Here is a 19,760-nt window from a genome sequence, read left to right as displayed (position 1 = left end):
GAAGCATAAGAGGCTCTAAAATCGTCTTCAAGTCTATTGAATTACTAGCTTGAGTTTTGCAAATAAAATGTCAGTTCGCTTATCGAATGATCTCAGACAACAAAGATTTCATTCTTTATGCTTTGTTCCTGCTTCATCTAGAGGGTGAGAGAGAAACTGAGGCACGGAGCCCTTGGCCTTGAGGTGATCAGGATCAGCTTCCAGAATAAAGTCCAGAGAGCCAAAATGGCTTTGTACCTTGTGCTCAGCCATCTGAGAGGGAGTCTATGTCTTTGGCTTGTTGTTGTTGCTGAGTTCTGTTATCCAGTCCAACAAAGAGTGAGATGCCTAAACTCACATTATCTGCTACAGCAAAGATGGTACACTGTACCAAGGGATCTCTGCTTGTCTCTGTCTGTGTCAGCTGCAGAGCAGGTTGCATACCCAGGAAGCTTCACTTCTCATCTACTTCACAGGCATGCCTGTGCAGATCCGTCACCAGGGAACTGATTGGAGAAGGGTACAGATGTGCAGTTTCTGTCACAGAGAACTTGGGACCTGGGGCCCAGTTCAGTGTGGATTTTGGTTCTTCTATCCTCCTTCAAAAAGTCCTTTCACTGGGTCTATGGGTCAGCTCTCTGGCAGTGTCACACTGGCATAAACTGTGGTGGGGTTTGGTTCCTGTGGGCAAAGTAGAAGTTCGTGGGTGAAGGAACACAGAGAAGTTTCACAGGAAGGCAACAAAGCAGCATTCCATGGGGAGAGGAAAGGCTTATAGTTCTGCAGCACAGCATCGGGCTTACAGTCTGCCATTGTCTGGACTTTGCCTAGAGCCAGCACTTGGGTCTCCAAGTGCCTGTCTGCAAGTGTGGTTATATCTCTCTTCCAAGCATAAGTGTGCCAAGGGAGAAATGAGAGAGATTTGTCCCTAGTTATCTGAAGACTCGAATTGCCCTCCCTCCCCTTCTTCTTCCACCCCTCCTCCTCTCACTCTTCTTCCCTCCCTCTACTCCCTCTCCTCTGGAAGAAACTCTTAAATCAGGACCTCTGTCATGCCATGCTATGCTCAGTGATCCCCACCATAATATGCTGAATCCTCTGAAACTGTAAGCCAAAACAAATCTCCCTTAAAGTTGTTCTCTTATGAACTTTGGTCATAGCAATCCAGAAATAGTTAACAGACTTCCCAGAGGGCAAGGAGAGTCAAAGAAAAATGACAAGCAAGCTCACATCATGGGAGATAGGGAACATCAAAGCAGGATGCCAAAAGAAACCAGAGCAACATCTATCCTGTTTCAAAAATACACCATGGCTGGGCTTCTTCCTCCAATGAGGCCCCACAACCCGGCTTTTCCACCTTTTAACAGTATGATTGCATTATGAGGCCATCCTAGATCAGGAACCTGCCAATCAGGTCAGAACCCTCCCCATCTACTGCCCTTGGAAATGCCCTCAGAGACACATCCAATGGTGGATGTTATCAGCTTCTCAGGCACCTTTTAATCCAATCAAGCTGACAACCAACAATAACCATTACTGAGTTCTTCAGCAATTCTTTTCTCCCTCTCCCTTTCCTTTACTCCAACTTATGGTCAGTCCTGGGGTATAGTTTGGAGAAGCCAAGAAAGGTCTAGATTATTGAGTTTTTATAGGGGCTAGTAGGATCCAGATGTGGATGAGAGAAGTGGTACCTGTTCATTATTTATTTTTTTTTAACAAGTGTGCCAGGTCTTTTAGATGTGGTCCTTGGATGACTCTCAGAGAGATACTAGACAGTAGATAGGGACCCAAAGCTTGTGAGTCAGAATGAAGGGTTTTGTGTAAGTCTTCACTAACCCTGGCTTCAGCTGCTCCTTGCTCCCCATGTGATCTAGCCCACTTTCCTGGTCCACCACTTCCCAATCTGTTTCATTTCATCTCTACTCAAAAATAAAATGAGATAAATAATAAAATCCTTCTTCCCCTCCTTCTCTGTCTCTTATCAGACATTCAGTGAGGAGAGGCAGAGAGATATGTCACCTTGACAGACTCTGGGGCAGGCTCTGTGGCAGCCACATAAATGGTTGTGCAGGGGTCCTGATCTGTTAGGGCATCATGAAGTTTCTTCTCTTGAAACTATACAAGAAGTAAAGAAAGCAGATTAGTTGAGCAAAAATCTGGGTCCCATTCAACTTGCCCCACAGAAAAGCAGTTCATGCTCAAAGGCTACTCCTGAGCCACTTGCTCTGACTTCCTCCCTGGTGAGAATCCTCCCAAACTTCCCCAGAATTCACTGTAGCCACTCCGAGTTATCTCTCAGGGTTCACAACCTCCCAAGGCAACTTCACCCCTGTTAGTTCTAAAAAAAAAAAAAGTTTACCAAAATTGCCACACATTTCTTAAGATATTAGAGTTTGGAGAAAAATTTAATTTAATGAAGAATTTCTGACTAGGGATGCGATGGGCAGGGAGCATATAAAAACAGTTTATTAACCAACTTTTATTCACGATGCAACCCTTACTTCTCTTCCTGGTTGGGAGAATTTTAGCATGACCAGACCTAGATGTAGGAATGAACGGCTCTAGTAAATAACTTACACTTTCTGCATCCAATAGGGAAAGTTTAGGAATAAGAGTGTTATAAAAACCACCAGAGTTGTGCTGGAGCTACACTGCTGAATTCCCCTTTAGGATTTTTACCTAGCTATAAGGAGTTACTTTAAACAGAATTTTAGCAATGTGAGCAGATTTCATTTCTCCTGTCTTCATTTGGGGTCGCTGACTTTTACATTTCCAGGAGTTGGAACAGCATCAGATGTATAACTTATTTCTGCATATTCTTTGTGAATGCAAACTGAAGTGACTGTACAATGGAGGAGCCATGATAAGCTCTGGAGAGGTTCTACAGGATATGCAACAGCTGTTTAGTTTTCTATGTTGTTCTGTTCTGGCTTTGCTTTTTTGAGACAGGGTCTCACTGTGTAGCCTTGGCTAGACTGGAACTCGATATGTAGACCAACCTAGCTTCAAAGTCCTAGAGATCCTCCTGCCTCAGGCTTCTGGGATTAAAGCCATGCACCATGAAACCTGGCTGTTATTAAATTCTTTATACAGATAACATACAGCAAATATGATGAAAAGAAAAATGCTAATTTTTGAATAATTCTGTTTCCATTATAATGATATAATAATATAAGCATGACAGACATGAAAGAAATTGTAAGGATGTGAGTCTGTACATATTGATATATAAAGTAATTATGATGTTTTATATATTTAACATATATATAAATTAAAAACAACAAAATAAAATATAAATCAAGATGCAAAATTGTAGTGTAGTTAAAGTGTTGTATCGGAGGATAATAATAGGAAGTCAAGGATGTATTTTATAATCTCTGGAGTATCCACTAAAAATAAAGAAAATAGTTATTTAATTACTAATGCAACAGAGAATAAAATGGAATAATAAAAATATAATTTAAAAAATCCTTTATCAAAGAAACTCCAATCTCAGAGACTCTCACGAATAAGCTTTGTCAAATATATAAAGGGAGAAATATGATAAATCCCAGCCAAACATTCCAGAGAATTACAGGGAAAACTGCATCTGTTGGTGAGCTGACTTTCAGCCCCCAAAAGACACACACCACTAGAATGTGGTGTGCCCCTCCCTGTGAGGGATTAAGACCTCCTCAGGTGTGGATAAGGCCAGAACATCAAGGTGAGGTCACTGGATCAGAGTGGGACCTGCATCCAGTGTGTGATGTCCTAGGAGCTGGAAAGGAGAAGGCAGAGGCACAGACAGGAAAGTTGGTGGGGATGGAGACAGAAATTGTGGTACAACCACAAACCAACCAAAGCTGAAGGTTGCCTGGCACCATCAGATCACACTGAGGTAAAGGAGTCTCTCAACAGATACCAGAGGGCTGTGGTCCCGCCAAGTTGTCAGTTTCAGTTTGGATCTGTGGTCTCTGAAACTGATGTACACAAAATTCTGCTTGTTTATACCACTGAGTTTGTAATAATTTGCTCAGGCAACTTGAGGGAAAGAATTCAAGCCTCGGCCATTTGTAAGGTTAGCATAATTGTGATATCAAATCTCACAAAGTCATTGAGGGGAAGGAGGATGACAGGCCAATTTCACCAGGAAACTAACTGGGGAGAGGGAAAAAAAAAACTGTTAATAAAACAACAGGGAAATAAAATCCCTGTTTTTTAAAGGACCAAACTAAATTTGTTCTACTCCAGAGTGCAAAATATGTTTGGCTCCTACAGTGGCAGATAAATGAGGGGAAATTAACCGGAAGGTTAGAGCAACAGATGCGAGAAGAGTGTTGGTAAAATAGAACATCAGCTTCTGATACATGTTTTTATCTCGCAAACCAGGAATAGAAGATAACAACTACCTTGTTTGTTTGTTCATTTGTTTGTTTGTTTCTTTTTCTTTCTTTTCTTTCTTTTCTAGCACTAGAATTGAAGCCTGGTCTCCATGAATGCTCAGTACTTTATCACTGAGTTATATTACCAGCTCCAGACAATAGTCTCTCTTTTTTCATTTAATTTTTGAGACAGGTAGGTAGCCTATGTTGCTTTGAACCTTTTTACATAGTCCAGGCTAGCCTTGAATTTGCCATTATCTTGCTATCACCTCCCAAGTGCTAGGATTACAGGCTGTGCTTAGCCTGCCAATATACTTTTTGATTTATCTTATTTTTAAGTGTGTGTGTGTGTGTGTGTGTGTGTGTGTGTGTGTCTGTGTATGGAGGTGCTCAGACTGACTATGAAGAGGTACAGGCACAGGAGACCAAGTGCCTGCAGAGGCTAGAACAGGGCATTGCATCTCCTGGAGCTGGTGTTACAAGTGGATGTAAGCTGTCAAACTGGGAACTGAACCCAGGTCCTCTAAAACAAGCAGCATACACTCTTAACCCTTGCGTGATCTCTAGATACCCAACAATATTTTTAATGTGGAAAAGAGCTTACTAGAAACACTTAAGCAAAATGTATACTTAATGATGATATAGCAAAAGCTTTCCTTCCAAGTCTGGAACCTTATGAGAGTTTCTGTTACTGGGTCTGGTCACCACCATGTGGGAAATCTCAGCCAGTGAAACAGGGCAAAGGAAAGCAGGTGGAGCTCTGTGGTTTGGAAAAGAAAAGCTAATTCTTTGGAGATGATGCACTGGTGTTGGAGAAAACCCAAGTCATCAACAAACAAATACAAGAACTTACAAATCAGTTCGGCAGTGTTGCAAATACAAAGTTGATATACAAAAGTTAGTTTTTGATATGTTCATAGCAAATAACTAGGAACTAAATTTTTTGAAAAAGGTAATATTGATAATGTTTTAAAATACAAAATGCCAATCAACAAATTAGAAAGATATTATTTGGAAAACTATAAAACGTCACATAGAGAAACTAAATAAGAGTTAAAGGATTGGAAAGATTCAAAATGATGAAGATGTTTACTCTCCTTATTGGTCTGTTTGGCGCTAGTTAACATCCTAGTAAGACTTGGTGAGATGGGTTTAACAAATTGATTTTGGACTATCTATCAAATGCGAAGTACCAAAATTGGTCAAGAACACTTGAAGAAAAAGACAAAATGGGAAGACTCATTTTTATCAGATATCACAATTTATATCTCTAATTAAGGCAGTTCAACCAGTGCACAATGGGGCAGAATAGAGAACATCAAATAGAACTACACATACACGGGACCTCAAATTATAATGATCATGGCATGGCAGTTGGTATAACAAATAGAATATACCCATGTGGAAAAGAAAAAGAAAACTTAGCCCTTCCTATGCAAAACTCAAAAATATTCCTTAGGTATATAACAAGTAAATGTGAGTGAGATGCTGGAAGAGTGTTTTTCTTACCCAGGACTGAGAACAGTTTCTCCAACATGTTATAAGAACTGTTAACTGTAAAGGATGAGGTTATAGATTGTTCTACCCTGACATTAAGAAGCGTTCTTTATCAGTACATCTTCTGAGCCACATGTGATATGGATCTAACCTCCAAAGGGCTCACTTTTAAAATGGGCTTTTGGTTTATACAAGGGTAAATGGGTAAGAGATTTGAAAGTCGGGTGATTTTAGTATGGCAATAAACATATAAGAAGATGTTACTTACCAGGAAAAAAGCCATAATAAGACCTCCCTACTGGAATGAATAAAAGGCTGATAGTAGCGATTTTTGGCTAGCATGTAAACTAATAAAACTTACTTATTGGAAAAGTAATTTGACCGCCACTCTGAAGAACAATTTGGTCTTAACCAGTTAACTGGGGAATCCAAATATTCTCATCATTCAGCAAATTTACTTCGAAGCATGTACCCATCAAACATGTAGACATGTTCATATACAGTTCATATCTGTAATTTTCATAATGACCTCAAACTGGAAATAACTCAGATTCCCATTCATAGTTAACTTGATAAACATATCCTAAAATAGCACGTTCATACATTGAGGGTTGATAAACCAAGGAGAGTTCAAAAATATGCATGAATTTTGTAACCAGATGCAAGAAAAAATACTAATGAATTCTATTTTTATAATGAAAAAGAAAAGAAAATTATAATTTATATTTCTAGAAGGAAGGATTGTGGTTATCTCTGGGGAGGAGATGGGCGGCTGTTGTGCAGAGGTGTTCTGGAGGGAATGGTCATGTGGGTGGTGTTTTATGGGTAGGAGACTCAAACTGAAAGATAAGTTTTTCTCAAGTAGGTCAATAGGTGCGATGCAAGCTACTTTTTTGTTTTATAGTACTTGAGAAACTTATTCTAAAAGACACACTCAGCTAGGTGCACATTTGGGTGAGAGAGTACTGTTGGAACTCTCATGGTTTTAAATGGAGGTTTGTTCTAAATGGGTGTCTATGGATCATGTAATAAACCCAGCAACCATGAGCAGGCAGTGGAAAGAGATTTGCCCAGGACTGTCGCCTGGTCTTCAGAAATTTATTTATTGTATTCTTATACAATTATTTTTACTTTCATAACTTTTACTCAAGAATATGCTCACCCCACATTATAAATGGACAGATTGTGGACTAAACCTCCCACCCTCTAGAAAACAACAGAGCCTAACAAGGTTAACAGGGTAAACTCCCCATCTCGCTGCTGACACAACTGTTTCCTGACTCCATCGTGTCTCACGTTTTCCCATCCCCCCCTGCTTAGTTCAGTGGTCATGTTACTTCAGCATTTTTCCCTATTCCTCATTCAACATGCTGTCATCTTTCATTGGAACCCTCTCTGACTAGAATTAGCAAGATATTCCTTTTCTGTTCCTGACTGTACTCTGCAGATGCCTTTATTTGGATCAGGCCAGTATAGTACACAATAGCTTTGTCATGAGTCTCCCTTCTTCCCCAAGCCTACACACTCCAAGAAGGAAGTTTGAGAACTTCTGGGAGTTCTCAACCTAGAATACCACTGCTGGAAAGCATCCAAAGTCATGTTCTTACAACTTCATCTCATTACTACAAAAAAAGCAGGCGACTGGATTCCCCAGTGTTTTCTAAGATTTCAAACAATATAGGGGTCCAGCGACACTGGGGCAGCTCTTGTTCTTGACTTTTCTGCTTTCCTAAGTTCATCTACTCTAGATCCCTGCAGGACCATGGATGTGTGCAAGGCAGCCTATCAGAAATCCTGTGCAAAATACGACAGACACTCCCCAAGGAGAGCATAGAACTTACCCCTGATTTCTGTACTTGGGCATAAATCGTAAGGCTTTTTTCTTCCACTGGTGGCTGGCAGGGATTTGGTTTACCTGGAGAGAAAGAAACACAGTGGTTACCTCTCTCTAGTCCTCAGTATGAGCCCTTAGATCAGTTTTGTCTGGTCTTTCCTCTCCGTAGTAAAGTCACCTCCCCCACCACTGCCATAGGAATGAGGCACAATTTCCCAGCCTCTGTAACTAGACCTCTATCCCTATCTAGCAAATGGAATTTGAAATGCCTGTTTCATAGGATTACTATAGAAAACAAATAAGACAACACTTGCAAAGCACCTATACCAGTTACTCCAGCAGATAGCAAATGTCCAATATGTGCTGAGCATTTTCTTCTCAATACCTCTGCCCCTCTCTCTTCCTCCTCCATCCTCTTCTTCCTTCTTCTCCTTCTCCCCTACCTTACTCCTTACCCTCATTCTACAGCCCAAGCTGTCTTCAAACTCAAAATCCTCCTTGCCTCAGCCTCGCAAGTGCCAGGATTGGAGCAGATACTGTGACTTCCAGCTTTGGGCGCCATTTCTACACTTGATCTTAGCCAAAAGGCGATGGGCGATGGGCGATGGGCGCCATTTCTTTGTTGTGATATTCCCTTGCTTTAATCTTTAGTTCTGTGCGTTATTTGTTCTCCTAAGAGGGTTCTAGGTTTCCTGAGGTCACAGCTTAGTATTTATAGCATGTCTTTTATTCTCCAGCTGTCTTCACTCACAGCTCTATCTATTTCTGAAGAGCTTGCTGTGTGTGTGTGGGATGGTGACATAGGGGGATGATCCACTTGGAAGTGTCCAGAAAACAACTCAGCATTGCCACTCTTACACTCATAATCTAGAAAACTAGCTCAAGGCCTGAGGTCTCTGTACGTTAATGAGTTGTTAAACATTTTAGTTCTTAGCCAACACTTCAATTTTTCATTTTAAGTTACAAAGAAACTCCTCACCATAAAGATTCAAGTAGGATAGAAACACATAAGATTATAACTTATAACTCCTTCTCCCTCATTAACCAACCCCATTTCATTCCCAGAAGTAATCAATTAAAAAACTTCCTGTATATCCATCTTTGGGCAATATAGTGTTTTCTGTGACAACACCGATAGTCCCTCTGCGTAGGCTAATAGTCACAAGTGGCAGGCAAGTACTTGAACTGTGTGAACAGTGAAACTGAGATACTGTTACTTAATAGTAATTTGTTTAAATACTGGGTGGTGCAGTTTTAGTATTGGTTATATTTTATAGGTTTTTCTCTTTTTTGGCTTTTCATGCTGTGTGTAGTTTTTCTAACAGTGAACTGCTCCTCTTGCATGCAGCATGCACTAGCAAGCATGTGGGAAGTCCTGACCTGTGGAGGACTAGCAGGGAACTGCTGCAAAATCTAGGCCGAATATGGAAGCTCAGCCCAGAAGAAGCCATAGATTTTAGAATATGGAAGCTCAGCCCAGAAGAAGCCATAGTTTTTAGAGTAAAGTTACTAATGTCGATTAATTTATCCTCTTCAAAAGCTGGGAGCGTATCGCTGAGAGAATAGCTCCAAGAAGTACACTCCAAGAAGTCTGGAAGAGAAATGCCTAGTCTTGTGCTGTGAGTGTGGTGGAAGAACTGATCTCGGGTGTGGTTCTTGGTGAGGAAACAATGGGCAGTCACTGGGGAAGTTCAAGGAATTCTAGCGAAGTCAGTGGGTGATTTTCCTCTGTGGATATAGCATGCCCAATGGTTCTAATCTCAATGAGTAAGTGAGTGAATAGTGTGTGTGTGTGTGTGTGTGTGTGTGTGTGTGTGTGTGTGTGTGTGTGTGAGAGAGAGAGAGAGAGAGAGAGAGAGAGAGAGAGAGATACAGAGAGAGATACAGAGAGATATAGAAAGAGAGACAGACAGACACATACAGAAAGATACAGAAAGAGACAGACAGGGACAGATAGGATAGAAAGACAGAGACACATAGAGACAGACACGGAGAAAGATAGAAAAAGAGAGAGAGAGAGAGAGAGAGAGAGAGAGAGAGACAGACAGACAGAGACAGACAGAGACAGAGAGAGACAGAGAGAGTCAGAGTTAGCAGACACACAGTGAATGGAACATGTAAGAATGGGAGGATAGGGACCATAGGTTCTCAGAAAGGTTGGGGATAGGAGGAGGGTACAAAGTATTTCTATGAGATATACTTTCATTTTAAATCCACTAGAATTTGCAAAGTTAGACCTACTTGCCCAGTCCCCTTTAGGTACAGTCAGGGTACAAATTGAAACTGTACTCAAGTTTTTAGTGACTTTCAACCTTGCAGGCTCTCTCCTCAAAATATAGAATTGGTAGGACAATCCCAAATGATCAAAAAGACCACTGAATTGAGATAATTTAGATTCTCTTTCTTTCTGTCTCTTCCATCCCACCCTTTCTTCCATCCTCCTCTTTTTCAGTTCAGAAACAGATTTCCAGGAGCCAGCTCAACTTGGCTCCAAGTCAGCTAAGTCTTAGAATGTTACGGAAAAGACCTGAGCCCTAGTCCTTAGCCTTAAAGGTAGCAGTAGCATTTGCTATACTGTAGTTGTAAAACCAGAGACTTTATATTCCTTTTTAATTTTTATTTTTTGAGACAGGGTTTCTCTGTGTAACCTCACCTGTTCTGGAACACACTCTGTAGATCAGGCTGGCTTCAAACTCAAGAGATCTGCCTACCTCTGCCTTCTGAGTGATGGGATTAAAGGTGTGTCTAAGAAGTTGTCTTATGTGACTGTATCTTCAAGTACTTTAAATCCGCTGTTAATACTGTTTCTAGAATCTTCCAGCATAGTTCTCTGCTAGCCTCAAGACTTAAACATTTACCTGCTCACATCAAGGGATGTATCTGTTTATAGATGTATGTGTATACATATGCATCATGCAGGAAAACCACTATGGTGCTGCTGTGTCTTGGTTTGTGCCAGTCACCACAGCAATACCACAAAGAGGATAATATCCTTGCTTTGCAGATGGTGAGAAGTTTGCTTGGTTACCCTGCTCATTGGTGGCAAAGTGCATTTGAATGCTGTCTAAGGCCAAAGCCCCACGTTTTCATTGGCTTATTTGGGGATGGGGTCTCACTATGTAGCTCAGGGTTGATCTAGAATCCATGGGTTGGAGTGATCATCCTGCCTCAGACTTGCAAGCAGTTGTTACTATGGATTTGTCTCACTGCACTCTGCCCAATGCCCACACCCTTAACTCCTGAATTCCCCTGGAGATGGGAACCAACCTAAAACTCTTCAGAGTCAGGAGGCATTTTGGAGCAGATACCACTAGACATTGCCAACACAATCCCTTGAGCAATATTTTGTGGAGGGCGTAGCAACTGAATGTAGATCTTGGCACAGGTTTGCAAGGCATAATGATGCCTGAAAAAGGTGGATCTGTATTTTGATGGTGGGTGGAAGTGGGCTTTGGAGTGTGGGGGGAAGGGAAGTGCTGCTCCCTTAGAGTTCAGGCATGTGCTGAGCAGAACACCGTGTGGAATGTGTAGGAAAACAGTATAGCTTCGCTAGCTGGCCTAGAGAGGAAACTCCATCTGCTTTCCTAGCCTCCGTTATCTCACTGTTTTCTGCTAAGGCTAAGTAGACCCACTCCCAAACCCTTACCTCTCAACAGAATTTTTATCTGAATAACACACCCCGCCCCCACCGCCTCAGCGAACTTTTCGCTGGAGGAAATGAGATAGAGGTAAGTGGCTATGCTGTGATCGACATCTTATACAAGCAAAACCAACATCAAGGTGCTGAGGTAAGGGCTTTTCTAAGAAGACTATATGTGGATGACATTTATGGGCTTCAGAATGACATGAGCCATCTGTTCGGCAACGAGAAGGGAAGAGCATCATGTTCTGCCTTCTATTGAAGGAAGGCCAACCAGGGCCTCTGAGTCAGGATGCTCTGATCAAGATGGGTGGTAGTCAGTAAGGCTGAGGGGCCTATGGCCTTGAGATAGTGAGCCACAGGACAACTTGGAAGACATACAAAGTGCTTCAACTTAGAATCACAGTCTTGCTGCTTTTAGCCTATCCGGGGACACGTTTCATGGCTGGATCTAAGAGTCCTCTGAATCCTGTTCTCTGGTAAATCTCAGTACGGTATACCTCCTGTTTTGATTCCTTTAGCCTTCTGCACAAGTCAAACTTCAATGCTGAGTTTAAATTATCTGCACAATGTCTTCTACATTAGACACTTGTGGCTCTTTCCTCTACTGACTCCTTTAAGCTGGTACAGGATCTCAAGAGACTAGAATTGCACTGAACTGGACAAGATCTCAACAGGATCTTATTCTTCTTCACAGGGCTCCCAGCCAGAAAGCTAAAGTAGTAAGATTGAGTCTGTGCATAGAGTGACAGCATACAAGATCTCATTGTCTGTATACAAGAGTCTGTGCTTGCATAAAATCTATTCCACTTACCACTGTTGAGCCCAGTAATAAGACCCTTCTTACAAGACAGCCTACCTTGTCTTTTCATCATTATTATTGCCGTGAAAACCAGGATGAAGATTATAACGACCCCCAGTGGTACAAGAGTATATTGTATCAATGGACTCGATTCTGAAAAACAAACAAACAAACAAACAAACAAAAAAACAGTCAAAGGTCAATAGCAAATGCACTGTGGGTTTAAAAATACTCCACCCAGAAGTGAAGGGAGTGAGCCTCACCCCACCCGGAAAAGAGGGGAGTCTCTGTTTCAGTATCTGTCTCCCTGGGGAGATCCTTGTTTGCATGGCTTTAGAGATGGCTTTAAAGCATTAAGATTTCCATGTCTACCTTCTTACCATCATTTTACTTATCAGCCCTGTCTCTCCCATTTCTAATTTCACAAAGATGTTTTTAAATAAAATGCTTTCTTTTTCCTTGTCTAAAATTATCATATTGGTGTCTCTCCTAAGCCAATCTCTTGTTCTGCTCCTCCATTTTAAAATCTCTAATGTATTATGTGTCCATTTTTGGTAAAAGGGATATGATGGTCCCGTGCACTTGTCCCTATGCCCCAAACTACTCCCATGAGACAACTGGGGCGGGGTGGTGGTGGTGGTGGTGGTAGGAAATCTGCTTTTCTTCTTAAAAAAAAATCAACACAACAGTGCTATTATTGTCTCTCAATGCAAATAACTATGTTGAGCCTACCAGACCCAAACCAAAAGAAACACATGTAATGTTTCCTGGCAATTGTTACCGTATTCTAATTTAGCAAAGCTAACTGAGGTTTGAAATCACATAGCCAAATTTTGTAGCTTTCTCTCTCCTTCAGCCACTGTGCTTAATCCTTTTGAACCAAGTACACCACTTTGTCAAACCAGCCTTTGTCTCAACAAGATATATATGGCTCAGCGACATAAAATTGGGCACCTGTAAGTACTTACAGGCAGATGCTTTTGATAGCAAATCTTGTAATGTATTTAATCAGAACAATCGTAAGGGGTGAATACTTTAATTATTTCCATTTTAAAAGCAAGCAAACATCAGAAAGTCAAGAGCTAGAGCCGGCAATAGGAGAGGAAACATGACAGGTTTCCTGGGAGTCAGAGAGACTCCTAGATTCAGAACAGGCAGTGAGCTCCCACTCAAAGTACCAGGTTTCTAAGTAATGGCACTAATCTCCAGTGGTACTAGTGAGACAAATGCCGTGTCAGGCATTAACACTAATATGTAGGGGCACTCTATAGAATTGACTGTGAAAGAAATGGGGGTTTAAAAACGCCCTTCGCAGAAGTCTAAATATATATAAATATAAACTTCCTGGTTGTTGAATCTTTGAGGGACCCATTCAGAAATTGAAAGGAAGAACTAAGTGGATTACAAGCATTTGGATATTTGGAGAACTGATGAAAATATAGATAGAAATCTGGTAAAAGCTCCAGCCCCAAAGCTACTAGAAGCGTTCTTCTGGGCTTGAAAGAGTTCTTTTCTTCCTAGGCTCCGCATATAGCTAGTCCCAAGGCACCTCACTGCAGTGACAGGTTCTCTTCCTCAAGTAAACCATGTTTTAACCCTGCCAAACACCAACGTCAACAGTCTCGGTCAAGAAAAGGAGAAAAGCTAGGTCTGGCAGCTTATGCCTCCAGTCCCGCCACTCAGAAGGCTTGAATAGGAGGGCTGAAAGTTCAAGGGTTGTGGCGCAAGACCCATCCCACCCCACCCCCACCTGAATGAATGAACAACCAAGAATAAGCAGAGAGTTGGCTTCATATAACACATAAAATGAGGAAGGCAGTGTGTGAGCTACTCAATCTGCATGACTCTCTGAAGAGTTTATGGTGGCTAAGAACTCTCTGTGTATGTACACGCATGAAAGTCTGACCACAAGTCTAATTGGGTCAGATTCGTTGCCGTCAGTACCAGGGATGCTCAGAGAAAGCTTCCCAGTACAAGGTAAAAAGCAGAGACCACAGCCTGAGCTTCATGCACGAAGCGTCGGGTGTTGGCCCAGCAAATCATGATCGTAGCACTTCCTATTTTGAGTTCCTCTTTCTTCTAATATATGTATCTTGAGGAAGTCTATAGCAAACACTAATTTAAGAACAAACACCTCAAACATTTATATCATTTCCAACAATAATATTTCTTCTGAATTTCATATGAGATTTACAGAAAAAAAAAAAGACCAAAAACCAAGGTGAAGCCTCTAAAACTGTAAAATAACAGACAACTGGCTTTCATGGAGACTTGCCTGCCAAATCCACCTTTCTTGCCTCCTCAGGTCTCCTACTGGCAGCCATACTAATCACCTATTCATAGTCAACACCACAGGCTGAGGCTCCAGTGTGGTAACACCAGGCTCATGTCTTTCTTTCCAACATCTCAGGAGGATGAAATCAGTCTGTTCCCTGTCTCCTGTGACATAAGGGACCGGCTTCAGCCAGCTATGAGAGGCTATCCAGCCATTAACTTGGAAGATGTGTAATCAAGTCTAATTTTTCCCTTTGCTGTTTAAGGTATGTATGGATATATTGGTGGATATTTTTTAATAGAATCATTGGCTAAAGGAACTATATATAGTGTTAAGTTTACACGACCCACTGGTTTCATGTTGAGGAAACAAGTATGTATAACATTCTAGAAGACATTAGTGGCCCAGCTGGGAAGGGAAGAACTGTAGAGTTTAAGGTTTCTGATAGACTCTGGAGATGGGAGTCCCACTAGGAAAGCAGCCATAGACTCCGATGCCCGGGAGAGCCAAGGCCCTTTGGGTGGCCAACCCATCTCTTCACCATCTCCCTTCCACATTCTACTCCCCTTCCTGATGATGCTTCGGAACTCCACCACACCTGCTCAGGCCCCAATGCTCAGGCCACTCCTCCTTCCTCAGTGTCACCTTTCCTGAACATCCCAGTCTCATTCTGCCCTCTCCTCAAGACTTCAACATCTCGTGTGGTCGATGCCATCCCACTGAGCTTATAACCCGTGTTTTCCCACCATTATCTTTGCAATGCAAATCATTTTAAATGATGGTATTACAAGCCAGACAGATGGATTCGGCACCATGTGTACTAATTAATAACTGTGTACCTCAGAGAGTCCTTCATACCCCCTGAGGCCTGTTTCATCACCAATATAGTGAGGATAAAATTATTTAGTTCACGAGCTTGTTCTGATGAACCACAATAATGTATATAAAGTGTTCAGAATCCATCACGTGATCAATGAATGTTCCTGCTTTTGCCAGACTTGGTTCTCCAGCAAACTGCTAGGAGGCTGGAGATCATCTCTGTCACTACCAGAAAGTCTTCCCATCTGTGTAGCAGGCCCCCAGGTGCCTATACTTAATGTTCACCCACGTGGTGCTATTCATTGACCATGAGATAAGCCCTGAGAAGCTCAGACACATAAGGACACTGTGCTGCTTCTGTAGGTTGTTTGGGTTGGACTGCTCACAGTTGCCAATTCTGGAAATGCTTTCCTGAGGCTTGTTCCTATTGCACTGCTTGCCTTTCTCTGTGCTGTTCTTGTGCAAGGATTGATCCTTCCATCTATTTCTACACTAAACAAAGGCAAAATGGAAGAACTCTACACCAAGAATCTGTGTTTCAGCCATCTGCAGAAGATCCGAAACGTCTCAAGGAGCAAATTCTACTGTGAACTCGGAAAAAGCTCCCATCCATCACCTGATAGACTCAGACCTTTCTCTCTTCCTTTCCCTTTCTTTCTTTCTTTCTTTCTTTCTTTCTTTCTTTCTTTCTTTCTTTCTTTCTTTCTTTCTCTCTCTCTCTCTCTCTCTTTATTTCTTTCTGTCTCTCTCTCTGTCTTTTTTCTCTTTCATCTTCCCTTCCTCCTTCCCTCCCTCTCTTCTTCCTCCCTCCCTCCCTCCCTTCCTTCCTTCTTTCCCTCCTTCCCTCCCTCTCTTCTTCCTCCCTCCCTCCCTCCCTTCCTTCCTTCTTTCCCTCCTTCCTCTTTCTTTTTGTCATTGTTGCTGAGAGGGCTTTTTCTTTGAGGCTAGGCTGGCCTAGAATGTGCTGCGTAGCCTTGCAAGCATCCTATCTCAGCCTCCCCAGTGAGGGTATAAGAGGCAGGTGCCTGTTCCCTTAGCTGCTGCTCATCTTCTGTATGAACAGTATCTTCCCATTTCTCAGATCATCCAGGCCACATCTATATTCCTATGTCTTAAGTACTGTAAACCTTCCAGTTAGAAATTTTAGTAGTAGTCTCTTTAAAATAATGGTTTTTCATCTAGTAAAATGCACTTTGTCACCAAACTCCCACTTAGATAAAAAAAATCTTTAAAGGGAGTCTCTGGGTCTAGTCCTTTTTTAAAATACACTCTCTCATTTCATCAGATATAGAATATGAAGACACTCTATACACATTTGACGAACTTAAATGACTGAATACAAATGGATCATAGAGAATTGACACGTATTCTTTTGTTAAAAATTATCAGAGTGCTAAATACATGAAGGTCTCAGAAGGCATGCTGGGTTACTTTCTGAATGCTCTGAGACAAAGGAAGTACCAATGACCTATCTGACATAGCTTTGTAATAACAACATGAATCTGGAAAAATGTGCTTTTTGGAGGCACCCACAACACATGACTTATGCTCCCATTTCCAAACCAGAAGATCTCTCTCTCTCTCTCTCTCTCTCTCTCTCTCTCTCTCTCTCTCTCTCTCTCTCTCCTGTTGCTCATTCATATAGTGAGGCCTCTCAGGATGGTGGTTCTCAGAAATCTGATAAAAGTCCTTGGCTCTACAGGCCCTTCATCCACAAAGAAACAGTATCTCAACTAACTTTCTCTCTCTCTTTCTCTTTCTTTCTTTCTTTCTTTCTTTCTTTCTTTCTTTCTTTCTTTCTTTCTTTCTTTCTTTCTTTCTTTCTTTCTTTCTTTCTTTCTTTCTTTCTACCAACAGTATGATGCCTTTCTCCCTGCAGAAACCCCTCAGAGTCAGCTAAGTGGGCTGACTGAAAACACCTGTGCTATTTAGAGGAGCAAGTACTTTACATGAATCTCTACCCTGTAGTCCTTCTGCGGCATTAGATGCGAGTTGAACAAGAAAACCTGCACAGAGCCACACCTCCCTCCAAGGAAATGCTAGCAATCTTCTTTTCCTTTTTGTCTTTGAAAATTGGTTGTCACAGCAACACAAAAGCTTCTCTCCCTTCAAGTCCTTAAATCATATTATTTAAGGAAGAGAAAAAGAAAACAAAACAGAACCCAAGAAACGAATGTAGTTCATCCCAGGAGCCTCTGAGATGCTCACATAACGGTCTGAGAGTACCGGATCTCTTTCCGGCCTTTCATGTGGTTTTTCTCAGCAAGGTTTCTGGCATGGAGCACAGCTCCTTGAAGAAGTTGACACTCTTTAAGAGATGCCTTCTTAGTGGTAGTTTCCAGTGAGAATTGGGGGATGGGGGAGGATACCAATTTCAAGTCTGGGAACATCTAAGAAAGTTATTATATAGAACCCAAACCTTCTGGAAACACCCTCCACAGCAGCCTGTTCTACCTAGATAATGTTGCAAAGGATACCAGCCAACCATTTCTCCTGTCCTTTCCTGGCAGAATGAGTCAGCTCTGGACACACAGTTGCCCAGCTAATAACTGTACTGCTTAGCTTTCCTGGTAAGAGGTATGGCCACATAATGAGGCTGTAACTGACTCGAAGTGTCCCGCCTTCACCTTTCACTACTATTGTCAGGTTTGCTTGATGGGGCTGATATTGCAGAGGACATAACCATGGCCATGGAATGTCTAGGCGACTATGGAAATGAGACTTTGCTAGACTGGGGTGGGGGACACTGTGGAGCCCCAGTGTCAGCCTTTTCTTCCACTGAGCCAGTGTTTTGATAATTTCTTGAAAAAAGGTCTTCCTTTTAGTGTGGGCCTCCAGGGGCATTCCCTTCTAGCTGAATATTTAAGATTTTGAATCAATCATCCTCACACAGACATAATACTTTCAAAACATACTGATTAAGGACAGCAGCAAGCCCCACACAGTCCCACACACTGTCAACCCATGTTTGCATGCTTCACATAAAGGTAAAGCCCAGGGATGTAGGCCTTGGCATAAGAGACTATATTATAATGGACATTGACGATGTACACAATTTCTAAGTGGCCACTGGATCAGGAATGATTATATCATCTGTCTGTGGGCCTAGATAAATGTCATTGAAACTTCTTCCCAAGGAACAAACGTGCCCATGCACAGCTCAGCCTCACATCAAAAGGGTGTGCCAATATCACACTATATTTGTTCTCAGAGTATCATGAGTGACTTTGAGGTTTTCTTTCATTAAATTGAAAATGTCCTCAAAACCAACTCTCCTGACTTACTGATTGCAATGCCTGATGAACAGTCAGCCTACCCTGCAGTTTCATTCCAGGGCGGAGGTCTCCCTTGGAGCACACTGCCTATTCTTAGTCTTTGTTAGACTAACTGTTGCTGCTTTGACCCAGGTCCCAGCACGTATGGATGGACTGTTGTCATAATGTTCTCCTATAACTAATTTCTTTTTCTTTTGTCTCTTGCTGACCCCAGTCTATTCTCTACACGGTAAAACCTCAATAGCTGTTTCATCAATGTAAAAGCAATGCCTTAAAAGTTCGCAACTTCCATTTGCAACTACAAAGTGAGAAACCAGTGGTTCTCAGCCTGTAGGTCTTGACCGCTTCATGGGGGTTGCCTAAGACCTTTGGAAAACACAGATATTTACATTACAGCTCATAACAGCAAAATTACAGATAGGAAGTTTCAACGAAAATAACTTTATGATTGGGGGTCACCACAACATGAGGAATTGTATCAAAGGGTCTTAATATTAGGAAGGTTGACAGCCACTGTGATATATGAATAGAAGTGGATTTTCAGTAATTTAGGTGATTTCCTTTACAGCCCTGTGTGGAGGAAAGGTCATACTGCAAAGTGCCCGTGGGTCTGACTTGATGTGGTGAGAGCCTCCTCCTTCTTTACTTGAACTGCAAGTTAACTGGCATTCTCTTAAAACCCATATTTGGAAGTCTTTAGGATGTGGCTTCAATTAAAGATGGGAGCTTTACAAAAATAATCAAATTAAAACGGGGGTGTTAGTGTAGTACTGTGGCTTAATTACTACACCTACCAACCCATATGTTGAAGTTCTAAGCCTTACCAGAATGGTATTTGGGAACAGGTTGCTATGAAGATAATTAAATTCAAATGAGGTCACTAGCATGGCCCTTATCTAACCTGATAGGTATCCGTATCAAAGAGGGAAAGGAGACACAGAGATGCACAGAGGAGAAAAGTCATCTGCTGGTCAAAGAGAGGTCTTAGGAGAAATCCAACCTGACAACATCTTGATCTTGAACTTCTAGACTCCAGAACATTGAGACAATGATTTCCAATAGTTTAAAGCATCCAGCATATGACATTGAAACCCTCAGCAAACTAAACACCCTAGCATCCCTTATTAACCGTTCTTGTTGACATACTCAGGAACTGAATCATAAATGTCACCTCCTCCAGCAGGAACATTAACCATTTACCCTTTTCCTCTTCGAGATGGCAAAACAGAGGCCCACGAGAGGAAAGTTCTCTCTAGTAGCTTTCCTGACTGGACGAGG

At 41.8% G+C, this 19,760-nt stretch overlaps 1 protein-coding gene across 2 annotated transcripts in view; it reads right to left on the bottom strand.

Moving 5' to 3' along the window:
* Positions 1 to 290: 290 nt before the first annotated feature.
* Positions 291 to 19,760, bottom strand: part of Slamf1 (signaling lymphocytic activation molecule family member 1) — a 34,023-nt gene continuing 14,553 nt past the window's right edge. Inside the window, exons 4-7 of one of the 2 annotated variants that reach the window (XM_021169772.1) lie at positions 12,171 to 12,266; positions 7,679 to 7,752; positions 1,999 to 2,094; positions 291 to 660 (exon numbers count right to left, since the gene is read on the bottom strand). In XM_021169772.1, the coding sequence (XP_021025431.1) occupies positions 610 to 660; positions 1,999 to 2,094; positions 7,679 to 7,752; positions 12,171 to 12,266 (317 nt within the window). In that variant the 3' untranslated portion in view covers positions 291 to 609. Of the gene's footprint in view, positions 661 to 1,998; positions 2,095 to 7,678; positions 7,753 to 12,158; positions 12,267 to 19,760 lie in introns of both variants that reach the window. The other variant, XM_021169781.2, reaches the window with a different exon arrangement.

The sequence above is a fragment of the Mus caroli genome, chromosome 1, assembly GCF_900094665.2.
Source record: "Mus caroli chromosome 1, CAROLI_EIJ_v1.1, whole genome shotgun sequence".
Taxonomy (NCBI): domain Eukaryota; kingdom Metazoa; phylum Chordata; class Mammalia; order Rodentia; family Muridae; genus Mus; species Mus caroli.
This window is presented reverse-complemented; position numbering and strand designations above follow the sequence as displayed.